General features: G+C 40.9%; 2 protein-coding genes across 2 annotated transcripts; one reads left to right on the top strand and one right to left on the bottom strand.

Moving 5' to 3' along the window:
- The first annotated feature begins 1533 nt into the window (after positions 1 to 1533).
- LOC101747213 (tumor suppressor candidate 3) lies at positions 1534 to 6187 on the top strand. The gene is made up of 6 exons (XM_038014963.1): positions 1534 to 2141; positions 2313 to 2594; positions 3192 to 3332; positions 3758 to 4046; positions 4651 to 4843; positions 5976 to 6187. The coding sequence occupies exons 1-6, from the start codon at positions 2064 to 2066 to the stop codon at positions 5989 to 5991; spliced, it is 999 nt and encodes a 332-aa protein (XP_037870891.1). The 5' UTR covers positions 1534 to 2063; the 3' UTR covers positions 5992 to 6187.
- LOC101735516 (polyprenol reductase) lies at positions 6188 to 9769 on the bottom strand. The gene is made up of 4 exons (XM_004927929.5): positions 9094 to 9769; positions 8613 to 8801; positions 7920 to 8227; positions 6188 to 7599 (listed from the first exon to the last, which is right to left on the bottom strand). Exons 1-4 carry the CDS (start codon positions 9419 to 9421, stop codon positions 7507 to 7509), a joined length of 918 nt encoding a protein of 305 aa, XP_004927986.1. The 5' UTR covers positions 9422 to 9769; the 3' UTR covers positions 6188 to 7506.
- Positions 9770 to 18765: the final 8996 nt, after the last annotated feature.

The following is an 18765-nucleotide window of genomic DNA, read 5'->3' as shown; positions in this document are numbered from 1 at the left end:
ATCAACAAAAAATATAGGTTAATAATTGTAATAATTTAATCTTGGGGTAAAATTGATATTCCTTCTATTAAGTCAAAACTAGAGCTGTTGCCAGGTCTTGGTTCAGTTGAAGCGAAGCTGGTATTTGTAATTTTTTTTTTCGTTATCATAATCTTGACCATCATCATCACTTTTTATCACCCGAGTTGCTATCATCGTGATGAGTCGACATAGGGATCATCGGTGTAGTTTACAACTCGGTCGGTTCGGTCTACTTTTTTGTCTATAATTAATTATTTTTTGAAGATATTCGATTCGTAGTAATCGAATGTAACTTTTTTCAATTACCAGCTTCCGATTATTTTCTGTTTTTTTTTCATCTGAAGCCTAGCTCTTTCATAATTCGTCGTAAACTTCATACCGAGCCATTAAAATTTATATCTTCTTTAAATTTTTCGAAGCCTTTCTACGGTACGGAGTTTCGCTGCTTGTTATGTAGTTATTATGATTACATCTTTTTATTACAGATTGAACGAAACTATCCATTCCGGTAAATTTCTTCTTCCCTGATCTTTTCTTACCCGGAGTCCGAAACACGGCGAGCAAGCCAGAGCCTTTAGCTTCGTTAATAATGCACCTAACAGCACTCACGGATGTTTTTGTTGCTTCCGAAGTCTGTTTTACTTTTTCTATATCATTCTTCCCCTGTTTTATAATGAAGCAATATACGTCGTACACAACTTTTCTACCCTTTCTTTTGAATACTACACCAGTTTGTCGCGGCATAGTGTATTTTTTATAAAAAATCAACAAACACTCAACAAATAGCAATGGCAACAAAGTCAACAAGCAATTATAACAAATAACTTAACGATTAATAACGATAGACTTTTCACTGTACGCAAGCGTACTTTTGGGAGCAAGCGGAACGAGGGCGCGGTGCGGGACGCAAGGTTCGACTGATCTACCAATAACGCGCTCGATACGATTTCCCCTGCCGTCGCGCCTCACCCTCACCACCAAAGTGATCTAAAATTCGGTTCTGCGCAGTCAAGGTCATTTGCTCACGAAGTTTGCCGGTTACTATAGCACCTCTTGTGAGTCCGCACGGGTAGATACCACCTCCCTGCCTATTTCTGCCGTGAAGCAGTAACGCGTTTCGGTTTGAAGGGTGGAGCAGCCGTTGTAACTATACTGGGACCTTAGAACTTATATCTCAAGGTGCGTGGCGCATTTACGTTGTAGATGTCTATGGTATCCAGTAACCACTTAATACCAAAAAAAAGATCACTGAGTCTCCAAATGGAGAAATCGTAGTGATTACTTGCTCAGTGGAAGAAATTACATTTTGTAGTGCTGATGCAATGAAATGTCTATGAGGATCCCAACACATTTTTGAGAACACTAGATTGTTAGTTTTTCGAGTTATGCCCAGTATCGGAGTTAATTGGAAGATAGTGTCAAATTTGAGAAATTTTAATTTTATGCCTATTCAATGTTCATTAAACACAATGTTGTGTATTGTTCCAACCTCGGATAGGGGTCAACGTGGACTGGAAGAATAAAATTGTACCTTGTACCGTAGGTTCCATGTAGAATGCTCTGCGGAATTGAGTGATTGAGGTTTATCAATTAGCATTCCCTGTGGTTTCGGAATAAAGATATGATACTGGGAACTTGCCCACTGAGTTTCTCGCCGGAACTTCTCAGTGAGTCGCGTCTCCGATCTGGTAGTAGATTCTATGAAGCACTGCTCTTGGGCTAGGGCTAGTGTTAGCAACGCCCCCAGGCTTGGGCCCGAGAGTTCACCTACACGTTAGGTAGGTAGCGATGGCATAGCTCTCATGACTACCACCTTAGGTAAGAAAAAAAGGGAGCAAATGTTACCCGATCTGTTTTGTTCGCTTAGGGATTTTTATGTTGTTGATGTGGTATTATTAAAATTTGTGTTTGACGTTTCTTATTTTCGTTTTGAGTTGGCAAATGTCAATTTATCGGTGATACGTACCTACATTGAGAAATCCATTTATTATAACTTTTTGAGTTGATTCTAGTACTTAGTAGGAATCATTCATAAGTTAAACATGAATTTCAAAGTATTATTGTTACTAACAATAACTATAACATACTATGAAGGAGCTGCGCAACCTCGAGCTAAAGGGGTAAATAAATCGAAATCTACAGGCCGCACCGGTTCTTGAGGTTTTATTAACAGTAGACGAGCTTACGCCCATCACTGCCGATAGAAACACACAAAAGGCATTTGCCTCCCCTGAGACACGAGGAAAGTCAATTATTTAGGATCTTACCTGTAACGTAGTGTAAAATTTCAGATTGAGGAGAAAGTGCAGCAGTTGACTGATATTACAGCAAAGAAGTCTGTAATTCCATTAAACATAAATAAGTTTAAGGAATATGTGAAGTCTCCTCCAAGGGATTATTCATTTGTAGTGATGTTCACTGCAATGGCACCTGCAAGAAGGTGTGCTATCTGTCAGCATGTTAACGATGAATATTTGTTGGTGGCCAACTCATTTAGATTCTCAGCTGCTTACAATAATAAATTATTCTTTGGTATTGTTGATTTTGATGAAGGCTCAGATATCTTCCAAATGGTAAGTTTAAAACAATTACTTACACTTGAAACATGACAAGGGACCGAATTTGTTGTCTACTGGCTATCGAATTGAATAAATTTAACCAGAGAAGTTGTCATGGTCTTAACCTCCTACTGATCAAACCAACTGATCTATTGCAAAATCCCATGACTATGAATGATGGCTTTATGCTTGCCTGTTTTCTAAGCCAATTTAAACAAACATAATTTGATTATATATATTTTATATTACTAAATTATTTATTAACTTAAACATAAAAATGAATTGCTGTTTGTTAGTCTCGCTAAAACTCGAGAAAGGCTGGACCGATTTGGCTAATTTTGGTCTTCAATTATTTGTGGAAGTCCAGAGAAGGTTTAAAAGGTAGATAAATATGAAAATGCTCTAAATTAAATAAACATAACAATTTTCTTTTCCCTTTGATGTGTCCCCCGTCGGACGGATTCCTTTTGCTTGTTATAAGTTTATTTTACACAAACATTTAGGTCTTTTATTTATCGATTGAGGCACTACAAAGTTGCCGGGTCAGCTAGTTAACATATAAGTAAAACAAAATTGATAGCAGTATTTTACCAACATCTTTTACTGTTCCAGTTACGGCTTAATACTGCACCTGTGATAATGCACTTCCCAGCTAAAGGCAAACCTAAGCCTGCTGACACAATGGACTTTGAGAGAGCTGGCATCCATGCTGAGGCCATCGCTAAGTGGATACAGGACAGAACTGATGTACAGGTTGGTGTAAAGATTACAAATTAATGTAATAAAAATAAAGCAAACATTATGACTATCTACAGCATATTATTTCTTTATTGAAGAACGATATATCATAGTGCTCAGGAAACACCAAAGAGGAAAGTTTATTGGTATTTTGTTTTATCTATTGATATGTTAAATGGAACATGCAAACAAATTTCAGAATGCACTTGATGAATTTTTGAGCATAGTATTTCTAGATAGTATGGATGTAATTGGTACTGGTGGCTGGTGGTGCAATGGTAAAAGGAATGAAAGGATTATCTCAAACGTTTCTTCAGAGTACTCCCTATATAAAATATGGTTGATGGGATAAAGATATTAAAATGAAACTATATATTGTCATAAACAAAATTTTGTAGATTTACACTAAAACTATAGTATGTACATATGTTTATTTCCAGATTCGAGTCTTCCGATCACCAAATTACTCAGCGGCTGTAGCTTTTTCAACTCTCTTCATCATATTGGCTGGTTTTCTTTATATCCGTAGAAACAACCTCGAGTTCCTCTACAATAAACAGTTATGGGCAGTTTGTGCTGTGTTCTTCTGCTTTGCAATGGTGTCTGGGCAGATGTGGAATCAAATTAGAGGCCCACCATTTTTCCATAGAACAAAAACTGGCCCGGTCTATATAAACGGGGGATCACACGGACAGTTTGTATTGGAGAGTTACATTGTTGCTATACTGAGTATCCTTTCAAAATTCCATAGTTTTATTATGTTCCTTTCCATATTGCTTCCTGTAGCAATGATGTTGATGATAGATTCAAACCGAATACACTGCACCATTTGATAATTTAATTACTTCAATGATTATGTGCACTCACAATTTTAAGCACTTCATCCTTCTGCATGATTCATAATTTAGTAGTACAATGCAAGTGAGTCTAATAGTTTGGACGATTTCATAATTTCATAGAAAATGAAACAATCCAATATTGTCACTTGTGAAAAACTAGACTTTCTAGTCTCAAATAGTTCACAAGCCCATATAAATCTTATTATAAATGTAGTCATCGACGAGATTGTAGGTCGAATTTCCAAGGCAGAAATGACCAGGACAGCAGTAACACCCCATGCACATATGCCATACCGACTTTTAAGATAACAATTAGCGTGAGGATCTGAAGAACAGAAACAACACAGACACATATAAATTCATTGAAATATTGACATGACAGTGTCTGTCTAGTCACTAAGTTATTTATCATTAACAATAGAGCTGTAATCTGTAATTCAATAATCAATCAATCAATCTGTAATAAATAAATATTCCTTAGCAAAATTATTAAGATGGGGCTGTGGTTGTGGGTATGATCCTAATGATTGAAGCAGCAGGTGGAGTTAAAAACCATGACCCAACACGAACCCTGGCCGAAGGGAAGCGTCGAAGGTTCCAGTCAGTTGTTGGTCTAATATTAGTCTGCGTGTTCTTCTCACTGCTTTTATCAGTATTCAGAGCAAAGACGCAAGGATATCCATATAGGTAAGTTATAGCTTTTGTATATTATTCGAAAGATTCAAGAGAGCAGTCGTATCCCTAGTAGCCTATCAATTAGGCAAGTTCTGCTCTATGTGGCTCAATCAGATATTCTAGTTGCACTTCAAATATATGCTGTAATGGGTATACACTACAATCTTTCTATTACGTATTCTATTACGTTTATAGAGTTAAATAGCAATTACTTAAATAAGTAAGCATTTCATTTTTGTAAACGATTTTAGCTCTTCTTTTTTTTCTCCACCTAATCCCACTAGGTGGGGTCGGCACAATTATTTTTCTATTCCATTCTCTTCTATCAGCTGTCATCTCAACACTCACTCCTCTCTCTCTCATATAGTCATTCACACACTCCATCCATGTCTTCTTCGGTCGACCTTTTTAAGCTATTGCATAGATTTTATCGCGGGCCTTGAGCGCGGCTTGAGAGCGGAATCATGAAATTCCGTAACGAAAAAAACCTTACACCCCTCACTCCGCCTACCATGTAGCTCGCGTTCAACACATTCACACGTTGCGCTTGTGTAGTGTTTGTGAATAAGCGCGTGGCGTGACGTCACACTGCATGCGCAGCATGAAAAGTCTGCCCATCTCTCTCTCGCGCGGTCTAGCTGATGAGTGTGAAGGGGACAGTTAAGGTATTGCTTTTATTAATGTTTAATATAGCGTGGTCTTGTTTTATTATTGTTTTAATATTAAATTATCATTGTCTAATTATAATTGCATAAGTTGCTAAAAAAGCTTTACCGCGGCAGTTCCCGAGTGCCACACGTGTTTTTTCTTTTTTTATTGCTTAGATGGGTGGACGAACCCATAGCTCACCTGGTACTGGAGCCCATAGACATCCACAACGTAAATACGTCACTCACCTTGAGATATAAGTTCTAAGGTCTCAAGTATACTTACAGTTACAACGGCTTCCCCACCCTTCAAACCGAAACGCATTACTTCCCCCTCTACCTTGCACTACCATTTCCATACATCTCCTAGTCACATGCATCTTCTCTCTACGCATTACAAGTCCATACCACGCTAACCGAATAAACGATTTAAGCTAAAGCTATTAATATTCATTTCATATTCACACAAGTGTTTTTAATTTAATATTTTGTTTCAGTTTCTTGTTCAAGTGAGAAAATTACTATGCAAGAGACCAACGTCGTCCCCTATTTATATTTTTAAAATATATCTCACAAGTAAATTTAATAAATGGAAGAACTCTTTTTTGATCTGAGTCATTGAGTTTAATGGCTATAGATTTTTTCAAGTGTGTGATGTTTGAAACTTATATTAATTACGTTGGTCAATAAAGTTATAAAGAAAAAGTTATTTGTTGTTTTTTTTGATGCTTTACTACTATCACAATGCAATCATGATTTCTGGTACAGAGGATTAATATGAATTCGAAATTTCAAGGTGAGCTAGGCAATCTACGGCGGCGTGACATTAACATAGGTGCTGCAGTAACCGTGTGTCATCTGCCTGTTTACTTTAGTAAATATGTAACACTATATTTAAAGCCGCTTTCAGACTACGCTATAATATAATAGCATATAGTATATAGCTCATAGCACAACAATATCGCACACCATACATTGATAAGGACACGTTCACACAGTACTGTACTATATATTATTGGCTAAGTATAGGCTTCTATACTTTATGGGATTATAGTATAGCATAGTCTGAGAGCAAATTAAGACGCAAAGCTCTTATTTTATGATGGGTAGTGGCATTCACGGATTTCTATTAAACACAAACCCAAATATCGGAGCGAGTCCGCGCGAAGTTGGTATAGCCCCTTAGGCTACCAACGATTAGGTAAGAGGAAAAAAAAAGTGAGAAAATGGTCCTTAACTCTTCCGTGTTATGGAAAATAAATACAAAGTAATTAAAAAAAACTTATTGATTACACCAAAGTTTATCAGACACATAAGAAAATGAAGTCGTCGTGGCCTAAAGGAGAAGTCGTCGTGGCCTAAAGGATAAGGCGTCCGGTGCATTCGTATCGAGCGATGCATTGGTGTTCTCGCTGGCGGGTACCAATTTTTCTAATGAAATACGTACTCAACAAATGTTCACGATTGACTTCCACGGTGAAGGAATAGCATCGTGCAATAAAAATCAAACCCGCAAAATTATAATTTGCGTAATTACTGGTGGTAGGACCTCTTGTGAGTCCACACGGGTAGGTACCACCGCCCTGCCTATTTCTGCCGTAAAGCAGTAATGCGTTTCGGTTTGAAGGGTGGGGCAGCCGTTGTGACTATACTGAGACCTTAGAGCTATATCTCAAGGTGTGTGGCGCATTTACGTTGTAGATGTCTATGGGCTCCAGTAACCACTTAACACCAGGTGGGCTGTGAGCTCGTCCACACAACTAAGCAATAAAAAAATAAAAAACTAGGTTTACTTATATTTATATCAAGGCCAGATTAAGTATCTATGTACTTAATTTTGAAATGTATAGACATCCACCATCATATCACAAATGTATATACACCATGTTAAAATACAAACAGCTGGGAAAATAGATTTAACAACATTTAGAAAACTTTTAAATTATTGATTTGTAGCTAAAGCCTCTGAAACAAATACTGTTTCACAAATTTGCTGAAAAAATGCATGTTTGTAACTTAGTGTTTACTTTACAGTACATAAGGGAAGACTGCAGTTCTCTTCGCTGGATAGTTCTTGAATGTTTTCTTATACCATTCATGGGCATGGATGCCTGTTTGTATCTAAAACAAATAGTATTATTATTAACAAAACTATAAAAGAGTCTAAAATCATCCAATTCTGCACACAAACGTCTCCCAAAATGTGTCTACTGTGTTTGTTTGGTAAGCACTCTTCCAATTCACTTTTTGATAGGCATCTTTCAGATTTTTTAAATACTTTCAAAATAAGTGTGCCACTGTTTTGATTATTGTGGGTAGCGACCCAATGAGGATTGAAGGGTTGGAAAACATTTATACAATTTAATTGAAACATTGATCTTGTTTTTCACCTGCAGATATAAAAATAATAACATACCCAATATCTAAAATCAATATCTTACCTGATTAGACAAAACCCATAAATAAATGCACACAAAAGTCTTTGTTGTTATTAAAAATACTAAAACAGTGTACATTATTATCTCACACATTCTATGGGGACTCGAAACATATTTAAACATTCTCCCATTAGGTACACGGTGATCTTCTGTAACAATTTTATTTGATTTTTTGTCTTTTCTGAGATATGCGAATATGATGTTTGTTTGATACTGTTCATACCAACACCAAAGGAAGATTAAGGTACAGGGTACAAATAAAATTGTAGTTTTTGTATCAATCCATGTCACTTTTTCTCTATTTTGACTTCCTGAAATAGAATATATTTTATTAAATTTTAGTTACAATTAAGGTCAAAATATAATAGTGTTTTTTGTTTATTCTGTGTAAAGCCATCTTTGTAAATTAAGTAGCATATATATTGAAATTTAACAACTCACTAGTTACTTGTTATACTTTTTTTTTTATTGCCCTTGTAGGCAGACGAGCATACGGCCCACCTGATGATGAGTGGTTACCGTCGCCCATGGACTTCAGCAATGCCAGGGGCAGAGCCAAGTCACTGCCTACCGCTAAATACATATAATACTATAAAAAAATATTTAAATTTTTTGTACAAAATTAACTATGCAAAATAAAATAAACTAAAATGGTTAAATAGAAAGATTTCTATCAAATAATATTGCTATCCATACCACAAAACAGTGGTGCTTGTCCAACACACACAACTATACATGCAAAATAGTGTATGATTCCAGCGAAATAGTGGCTAATGTTCATTTTGCTGGACTTTGCAAATACTTGTAAATAATACGTCTCATATAGTCTCCGTAGGCATTGCAAGGTGAGAAGAGAGAGTGCCAAAAGAGCTGCTGTGACTGATACTGAAATAGAATACATTACATATTTAGTATGTAAATTTTTTAAAAAAATCTTCTAGAAAGATCTAATTGAGAATTTATCCAGACAGTGCTATCCAAAATTGACTTTATTATCAAGCCATGAAACTTAAATACACTGTTTTAAATTAAAAAAATTTAAGTATAGATAATTGTGATTTTTACTTAAGTTCTGGGTATTCGAAAGTTTTAGTCAAATCCTTCGGTAGGATTTGCGTCAATTTTGAATCTTTGTGAATCTGCACCTAACATAAACATTAAAATAAAAATAACTTACCAGGGGTTTGATCTTCGAGTAGAATGTAATTCAATACGGTAAAGAGATATTCGTTTACACTAAAGCCGAGAAAATAAACTAATATCATATAAAATAATGATAAAACACTGAAAATTGACGAAAATAAATAAAAATGTCTGTAGTAAGCTTTAGGTATTTCAATTATTTTTAAAAAGTTCGCTTCCGATCCTTGATAAGCGAAGGAACCATAGGAGAAACTTTTTTTTATGAAAGCAGGAACGTAATCTTCGAATTTTTTTATTAAAACACCGGTAAAAGTCACCGAGATAGCGAGATTGAGGAACACGAAGTCTAAAATGTTGGGCATTTCTACGGCTTAATATAAATTCACGCACTAACAAAAGACCAAGCGATTTCGATAAAAATGGAATGTAACGGTATATGGAATCATTGCCTACTTTCTAATTACATCTAACTTGTTTGAAAACATTCAACTTTCAAGTTTCAACACAACAAACTCATATTTTTTGAAAGGGATTTTATGACATGGTAACGAAGACCTTTAGGTCAAGTCTTATTTTAAAATGATAATATGAAGTGAAATGAAGTTGATTATTATGAAAAATGGCATGAAATTAAATGAAATGAGACAAGGTGAGATGATATGAGATAAAATAAATGGGTTAAAATGGTGGTCATTTACTGAAACTTTTTCAAAAAGTCCACAACAAACAATTTTTTTAAAAGGGATTTTATGACCTGGTGACTAAGACCTTTAAGTCATGTCGTATTTTAATTTATATTCTTATTTTTATGAAAAATGATAATAATATGGAGTGAAATGAAATGAAGATGATTAATTTGAGACATATTAATGATTACAACTGGGATGAAATTAAGTCATCATCTCATGGTATGGGATGAAATATAGTCTTAGTAAAATGGTGGTCATTTACTGAGATTTTTTCTGTGGACTTTTTGGAGGATCCCAAGAAGTTACGTCCAGCGCTTTGTTTCATTTTTCCACATATGTACACTTTCACAAATATTAAACATTTAATAAACCATCGTTATTACACCTTTAAACCTGAAGAAACACTAAATAGACAAATTAAAACAAATCACACAGCTTCAGTCCTTGCGTTTCCGCCAAAAAGTCTACAACAAGCTCATTTTTTTTTATGACCTGGTAATAGAGACCTTTAGGTCATATCTTATTTGGAAAATATTCATTACTTTGGGGACAACAAACTCAAGAGTACCAACCACCTCCACAGACTACTTAGTGTATTATTATGCAGGCTACTAAGAAAAACCAATTCTCACTCATATATTGATCACTGAATTTGGCCCCTTTTTTTTGATTTACGGATTTTTTTATTTTTAATTAAATGTTCGTCGTTTGGTCGTTAATGTTCGAATGTAAAAATTGTTTGCTCGTCTTATATTTATTTATAATTAATTAAACAAATGTTCACCCTTAAGTTGGCCGACCTTACTAGATATCTTTATTTTTATCTCTCAGATTAATTAATTTTGATCAATTATTGTTTGTTCGACGACTGTTGGTGATTGCTCGATCATAAAAACAATTAAATTCCTAATTATTAATTATTTTATATCTAATAAGCAAACCATTACCTCACGCCTACGATTCTGAATAAAAAAAACTAAGCCTTGTAATATATATCAATCAAGATACTTCTTGATAATAATAATTAAGTTAATATAGACGTAAATAAATATATTTTTTAAATAAAATTCTGTTTATAGAGTACCTATTATATACTAAGTTTATTCTTCCATATTAAATGAATTTCTACTAAACGTCCCTGCAATATAATTCTTGAACTTATAAATAATTATGGTGGTATATATTATTGGTATATATTATTATTAAAGATGGTGGCTATTCGTTGTCTGAATTGCACTATCTAGAAGGCCGTTGGTCGGTTGCTTCAATGGTCACAGGCCGGCTAGCCGCCTGGACTATGCCTTTAGTCTAGATTGAACCATCCGTGCTCGTATGACATTGTGTCTAGGATAGGTAACACCATTAGTAATCAGTAACTCGCTTAGACGATGCCTTCGCTGTCCGATTACTATCCCCTTCCTTCTTGGCAGTTGATACCTTTTCTGCTAACAACAAGCAATAGCAACCTTTCTTCGGTCAATTGGGATTATCGGTTAGCAAACGAATTACCAAACCACTCGCAGACCCGCTTGCAACAATTACCACATAGCCACGCCGGCGCCGGTAAACATTTTTATTTAGTAGCAACGTACCTTACGTAAGGTGATTTTAGATTTCTTCCGTCCTCGTGAAGTTGCTAAGGCGTCAGGCTACTAGCGATCCCGCCATTTCAATATTTTTTTTTTTTTTTTTTTATTGCCTTTGTAGGCAGACGGGCATACGGCCCACCTGATGGTGAGTGGTTACCGTCGCCCATGGACTTCAGCAATGCCAGGGGCAGAGCCAAGCCGCTGCCTACCGCTTAATACTCTCCACAAGCCTCGTTTGAAGAAGGACATGTCATCATCGCTCGAAATGTCGACCCCAAGTATCCCGATACTCTCGGAAGGTTGCAGGGATACTCCTTGGAATTGCGGCGCCATGACAAAGGGGTCCTTCTTCGCAGTGAACGCCCAAACTTGTGTCTTTATCGGGTTGAATTGAACCAAGTTCAATTCACCCCATTCGGAGACTCGCCCCAGAGAGTTCTCCACTTCAGACACAAGTTTTGATCGTCTCTCTTGCACCACGCTCCGAGAGAGACTCTGATGGCCGATATATCGCGCATCCCCCGTGCTGTCATCCGCATAGCAATGCATGCCATCAATAGACAGCATGTCATTGATATACAGGATGAAAAGCGTGGGGGAGAGCACCGAACCTTGTGGAACGCCAGCGTTAATGGTCATGGTATCAGAACAGTCACCGTCTACAACGACCGTGATGCTCCGCCCATCCAAAAAGCTAGCGATCCACTTGTAGAGACCCTCGGGGATTCCGTAAGATGGTAACTTCGATAGAAGTGCCCTATGCCAGACCCTGTCGAAGGCCTTCGCGATATCAAGGCTCACAGCAAGAGCCTCGCCCTTGCTCTCCAAGGCTTCAGCCCACCTGTGAGTAAGGTATACAAGAAGATCGCCAGCTGAGCGACCGTGACGGAAACCGCACTGTCGGTCACTGATCAGCTGGCGATCCTCCAGATACTTCAGGAGTTGTATATTAATTATTCGCTCCATCACCTTGGAAAGCAAGGAAGTTATCGTGATAGGCCTATAGCTCGATGGGTCCGACCGGTCACCCTTCTTGGGGATAGGGTGGACGTGGGCAGTCTTCCATGAAGACGGAACCCTGTTAGTGCAATAAGAGAGGCGATAAAAAACGCGTTAGCGCAGGCGTCAGCTCAGGGGCGCACGTTTTCAGAACCACTGCAGGGATGCCGTCTGGCCCGCTCGACTTATGGACGTCCAGGAGTCGGAGTTCCCGCCTGACTGCACACTGTGTAAAGCAGATCTCCGGCAGGGAACTATCAACCGGAGGATGTTCGGTGGTGTGGCACCCCCGTCGTCCACAGTCGAGTTCGAGGCGAAGAGTTTGACCAGAAGGTCAGCCTTCTCTTTCGCACTATGGGCCAGACTGTCATCGGACTTGCGTAGTGGTGGGAGACTAGACCTGCAAAAGTTACCTTCTGCAGCTTTGGCGAGCGACCAAAAAGCACGGCTCCCAGAGGGATAGCTCTTCAGTCGCTCGCCAATTCTAGCAACGTGCTCCGATTTCGCCCTGGCAATAACCTTCTTGTAGGACCTGGAAGCGGCGTTATATTTCCGCCTTTCCCCTGAGATGTTAGGATCCCGACGTCTCCTGGCATTATCCCATGCCACGTATGCGGACCGCTTGAGGTGTGCAGCATCCCTGCTGGCATTATTATACCAGGGTCTGCTGCGACCCCCAACGGGCACTTCAGAGGAGGGAATAAAAAATTCCATCCCCTGGAGCACCACGTCTTTAAGACGGTCCGCACAGACGTCAGGATCAGCAGAGGAAAAGCAGAACCGCCCCCATGGGTAGGATGCGTAAAATTCACGCAATCCATCCCAATCTGCTGACATATACCGCCAAACTCTTCGATACCCGGTCGTCGTTCGACGATCAGGACGAGAGAGTGGTACGGCAGCACGAATAAGGCAGTGATCAGACGATCCAAGCGGAGCGTCGACCACCACACTGTATCCGGCCGGATCTGTGGTCAGCAGAAGGTCCAACAAAGAAGGCTCGTGCCCCTCGATATCTGGGACACGGGTGAGCTGTGTCACCAGCTGGGAGAAGCCGTAGGCCAAGGCGAAATCGTAGGCAGTCCGACCCGGGAGGTCAGTGGTTCTGGACCCCAACCACTCTTGGTGGTGAGCGTTAAAGTCTCCAAGAACCACCACCTCCGCAGATGGGTACTGCTCAAGCACGCGGTTAGTCCCCTCTTGCACATGCTCAAACAGAGCTGAACCTGCATCACTGCTGTGGGACCTGTACAGGCACGCGTAGATTCGGCTACGGCCCCCGTGATCTACGCGCAGCCACAAGAGGGACAGGTCCCGTTGTTCGAGGCCCCGAAGATGGCGACAACAGACATCAGCCCGGACGAATACGCACACCCCGGCTTTACGCAGGAAGTTGTGCTCCAATACGTAGCCGGGGTATTCAAGGTATGAGGTATCATCCGGAGCAGATATCTGCGTCTCCGTTAAAAAAAGCAGGGCAGGCTGCGCCGTCTCAAGGTGGTGGTGTACGGCGTCAAGGTTGCTATGTAGGCCCCTGACATTGCTGAAATCCACATTAAATGTGGAATGGGGAGCCGCCTGTAAAACCCTTTTCTTTTTTTTCGACTTCATTAATTAAGTTGTTATATTTCCGGAGAGTAGGATAAGGAGAGGTAGGATGTTAGAGGTGAGATCGAGGCAACACCTGAATGAAGCGCGGAACATAGTACGTGCTCGACCACGGGTTGCGTGAGAGACTGACGCAGGGCATGGAAGGGCCCCCAGTCCACTCTGCGTGCGATCGCCGGGATCCACTCCGGTCTCCGACTCCGGCACGACGACCGCACGACAGAATTTTACACCGGTTGGCGGGACAGCTTCCCGGGGCGGAGTTTAGTAGAGACACCCGGGTTCAGGTCCCCTACTGACCGGCGGGCGGCAGCGGGTACCGTTTCACTGGGTCTCCCTATACCCCCGTCAAACAATCACGCCCCGTGAGTTCGCACGCACGTCTGCTCCGCAAGTTCCAGGCGTCACCAAGACTCACCCACAACAAGGAAGGGGAAAGGGAAGGGATAGAACTGGCTCTCCAACCCACACGCCGGAACACAGCTAGGCTATTTGGCGGCGGACTCTAGTTGGAGGGTGGTCGCCAGCCAGTCGGACAAAGTCCTACCACCGGTTATGTTTTCGGCTCCCGTTTAGCACCACCCAGGGGTCACTTGTAGGGAATCGCGGGTTAAACCTACGGAAGCGGGAAGCACCAACCCCCAAAATTACATTGATAGTAAAAATACATTGAGATTCTTGACGCAACAATTTCTCCGAACAATGTTAGTAAAACATAAAACGGTCTGCACGTAAAAATCACCTGGAAAACCTGCAAAGCGAACGTCCAGTGAACTGTAAATAAATTTAGAGCTTCTTTGAGTCTACTTAAGAGAAGTTGCTTCTTGTTTATCTGAACCTGTCATAGGCAGTCTCCATTATACAGTTCAACGGCGCGGAAGAGACTTTTAACAAATGAAGTGTGCCAGCGTGCGCGTCGTTTGAAGGGTGTGTCGCATCGAATGTTCCACGCGGTTTCATCTTATTTGACGGCTTAAGTGCGACCCAGATTGGAGATCGCGTCACCGTGACGCTTGGGTATGAGTTTGAGGGGTTCGGTGTTTTTTAACACGCTTCTAGTTTGACCTGTATCTATTTAAAGTTTTATCATAATCTTTCAACGTAATCTTCATTTAAAACATTGCTGGAAAAGTGCGCCTGAAAGGAAGGTATAAGTAATGTTAATGATTGAAAACTTTAGATTTATTAATGAGATGCTCATGCTTTTTCTTTGTTTCTTTCTATTAGGCTACAGACGTCCACTGAAGGTGTGTCCTCCCCAAGCCTCGCCACAAAGATCGGTCCTGCGCTGCTTGCATCCAACAGATCCCCGCGAATCTCATTAGTTCGTCAGTTCATCTTGTGGGAGGCCTACCCACGCTACCTCTTCCGTCATGTTTTATTACTTGAAAATATTCGATCTCGAATTATTGAATAATAATTAAGAATACATAATATCTCCCTTGAAGATATAAAATAAGACAGATTGTCAATTCGTGTCACTTAACTAAAGGCGTGTTGAAAGTATGAAAACAATATTATTATTCTTTTTTAAATACTTCTCTCAAGAAACTTTTACGTGTGGATAGACAGTTTCAATTATGTCTTGTCTGCGAATTCAAACAAAGTAACATTTTACGTCATAAGTTGTATATAAATAGGTCACTTTCTTAAAATGTATGTGATTTGAGAACTAGCAGATAACGATTCACTAAGATTCCCTAAAAAGAATTTGAATACATTCGATTGATTGATTTCATTAAAAAATTTAAATATTTCATATACCTAGTCAGGTCATAAGTATTGTCACACAGTAAAAACTTTTCTTTTAGAATGCTGGCCACAAAAAAGTTTATTGAACCCGAATTTCGAATTGTTCATGAAAATAAAAATAGATACATTTAGAATTTTACTCATTTTTAAATATGGAGTGGACGCTTAAAGAAGACCGTGTTGCAGTTATTGCGTTGCATCGTTGCGGTTACGCGCCAATTCAAATTTTTAACATACTGAAAAATTTGAATATAACCAAAAGATTCGTTTATCGTACCATCAAACGATACAATGAAGACTCTAGTGTAGATGACAGGTCAAGAAGTGGTCGCCCTCGGTCTGTTAGGATTCCAGCAGTGATAAAAGCTGTGAAGGCGCGAATTCAAAGAAATCCCAAACGTAAGCAGAAACTGTTGGCCCTTCAGATGGGGTTAAGCAGAACCACGGTGAAAAGGGTGTTAAATGAAGACTTAGGGCTTCGGCCATATCGAAGAAAAATAGGAAATCGTTTGAATGCTCGTCTAATGGACCTGAGACTGAAGAGATGCGGCGCTTTGTTGAAGTGGTACGCGGGCAAAAAATATCGGGAAATTCTTTTTTCGGATGAAAAATTTTTTACCGTAGAAGAGAGCTACAACAAAAAAAATTATAAGGTGTACGCACACAGTAATGAAGAAGAGAGCAACCGTATTCCGCGTGTCCAACGAGGTCATTTTCCATCCTCGCTCATGGTATGGTTGGGAGTTTCTTATTGGGGCTTAACAGAGGTACATTTTTGTGAGAAAGGTGTAAAAACGAATGCAGTTGTGTATCAAAATACAGCCCTGACGAACCTTGTGGTACCTGTTTCTCATACCATGTTCAATAACAGGCACTGGGTATTCCAACAAGATTCGGCGCCAGTTCATAGAGCGAAGAGCACACAAGACTGGCTGGCGGCGCGTGAAATCGACTTCATTCGGCACGAAGACTGGCCCTCCTCCAGTCCAGATTTGAATCCGTTAGATTACAAGATATGGCAACACTTGGAGGAAAAGGCGTGCTCAAAGCCTCATCCCAATTTGGAGTCACTCAAGACATCCTTGATTAAGGCAGCCGCCGATATTGACGTGGACCTCGTTCGTGCTGCGATAGACGACTAGCCGCGCAGATTGAAGGCCTGTATTCAAAATCACGGAGGTCATTTTGAATAAACTTTAGTGTCATAAGAATCTATGTTTTGTTAAGTTCATTTTGGTATATGAATGGTTACATAATGAATAAACTTGTTTCAATTATTTTACATTAAACATGTGACAGAATTTATGACCTGACTAGGTATAACTGTCTTACATTGTTTCATTGATGTATAGAGATTTCGGTGCAGCTATAAAGCTGGCGATAGCCTCTTCTTCAAAAGGACTTACAAAATTATGGATACGGTAATTAAGGTGGATCTTTTGACTTAAAGGGCCCTAATACCGTTGCGTGGATTTCACACGTCGAACGTTTAAAACATTTTTGATCGTCTTGTCGATTTATCTTTAAAGAGATCCTGATTTGATTGCTGTAGTACTTTTAGTTAGTTGAGATTACTAGTGGTTCGTTGGCTGCATGAGAATACTCATCCTACAGGGCTACTGGATAAGCTCGGATTGAGCCAAGAGAGGTGGTGTTTGCTCAAGAGCAGTTGCTTCGCTAGTGAATCTGCCATCGAATCTGAATCGCGACCTGTCGAGAAGATATAGCAGTGAACTAAGCGGGTTCAAGGACACGTACATCCAGACTTTAAAAACAGAAAGTATTTTTTATTTATTGCTTAGATGGGTGGACGAGCTTACAGCCCACTTGAAGCCCATAGATATCTACAACGTAAATGCGCAACCCACCTTGAGATATAAGTTCTAAGGTCTCAGTATCCCCACCGAATGTAGTTCCGCCTTGTCGTGGCGGTGGGGCTTAAGCGTGCGTCCCTAAAATCGCGTGCAGAGGAATCTGTGTGGGACGCCGCGACCAAGAGAACTGCACCCAGCTCTCCTTGGCTGCCTCCGTATTCAACGGGTGCTGCCTTGAGAGAGAGCGAGGGGCTCTCTCCCCACGTCCTTTGCACTGGCAAAGGGAGGCATTCAGGGGATGAGGGGTTGGCTCTCGGGAGCCTGATGAGCTGGCGGCACTTTTGTGTCTTCCGGCTGCGGGTTGCCATGTCCCCGGCTTCGGCTACAAGGGAAAGCCTTCCAGATATGGGAGGTACCGGCTTGCCGGCGTGGCTCCACACCGCGTTGTGGGCGGCGGACAGGCTTCGGCCACCGTCGGCCAAACCGTAAACCCCAGTGATGGGGAACGGGGGCTCCTACCTTTACTGGTCGGAGCCGCGAGGATGTAAACCTCTTCAAAAATGCCCCAATCTCAAGCTCGACACCCGGCGATGGGATGTATGGCTGGAGGGTTTCCAGTCCCGAGGGTGTCGTAGATCCTAGGGGACCAAACCCCTGGTTAATAAAAAAGGAACACCTACATGACAATGGCCAATTGTGAAAAGTTAGTACCCCAGGAGGGTACCGCCCGCGAGTCGGGCGGAGAATCCCTCCGTGCTTCCACCTCGGTGGAAGCACGCTGCCCCACGTACTCTGGGGGGGGCAACAATTGCCAGGATGAAGGAGGCTGTGCGACGGGCAGCGCCGACGCGCTCCCTGATCGCCGGCTCGATGCACTCTGCGCTCGCCAGTGATTCGGGTGCGATCATCCCCACCAAACCATCGGCGGGGAAAAAGAGGGGCCGAAGGAAGACCCCCGTAGTAACTTCCGACGACGGCGGTGCGTCATCCTCCAGCACTGAGGTGCCGGAAAAGACCATGGCCATCGAGGACGTGGCTCCGGTGATTTCGGGGCCTGCCGCGTCGAAAGACACGATGCCCGCACCCCAGCGGGCACCAGTAAGGAGGAGGGGTGCCGTGTCACCGGCGACATCGGTGGAGTCGATGTCGACGTCGGTTGCGTCTCTGGCTAGCGGGGACGAGACGTTTCGTGATCTCGACCTCGCGCTGGTCAATCTCGGTAAACTGCTGTCAACCGTGGCTGCCAAGGGTGCCC

Source organism: Bombyx mori, chromosome 13, assembly GCF_030269925.1.
Source record: "Bombyx mori chromosome 13, ASM3026992v2".
In the NCBI taxonomy this organism is placed as follows: domain Eukaryota; kingdom Metazoa; phylum Arthropoda; class Insecta; order Lepidoptera; family Bombycidae; genus Bombyx; species Bombyx mori.
This window is presented reverse-complemented; position numbering and strand designations above follow the sequence as displayed.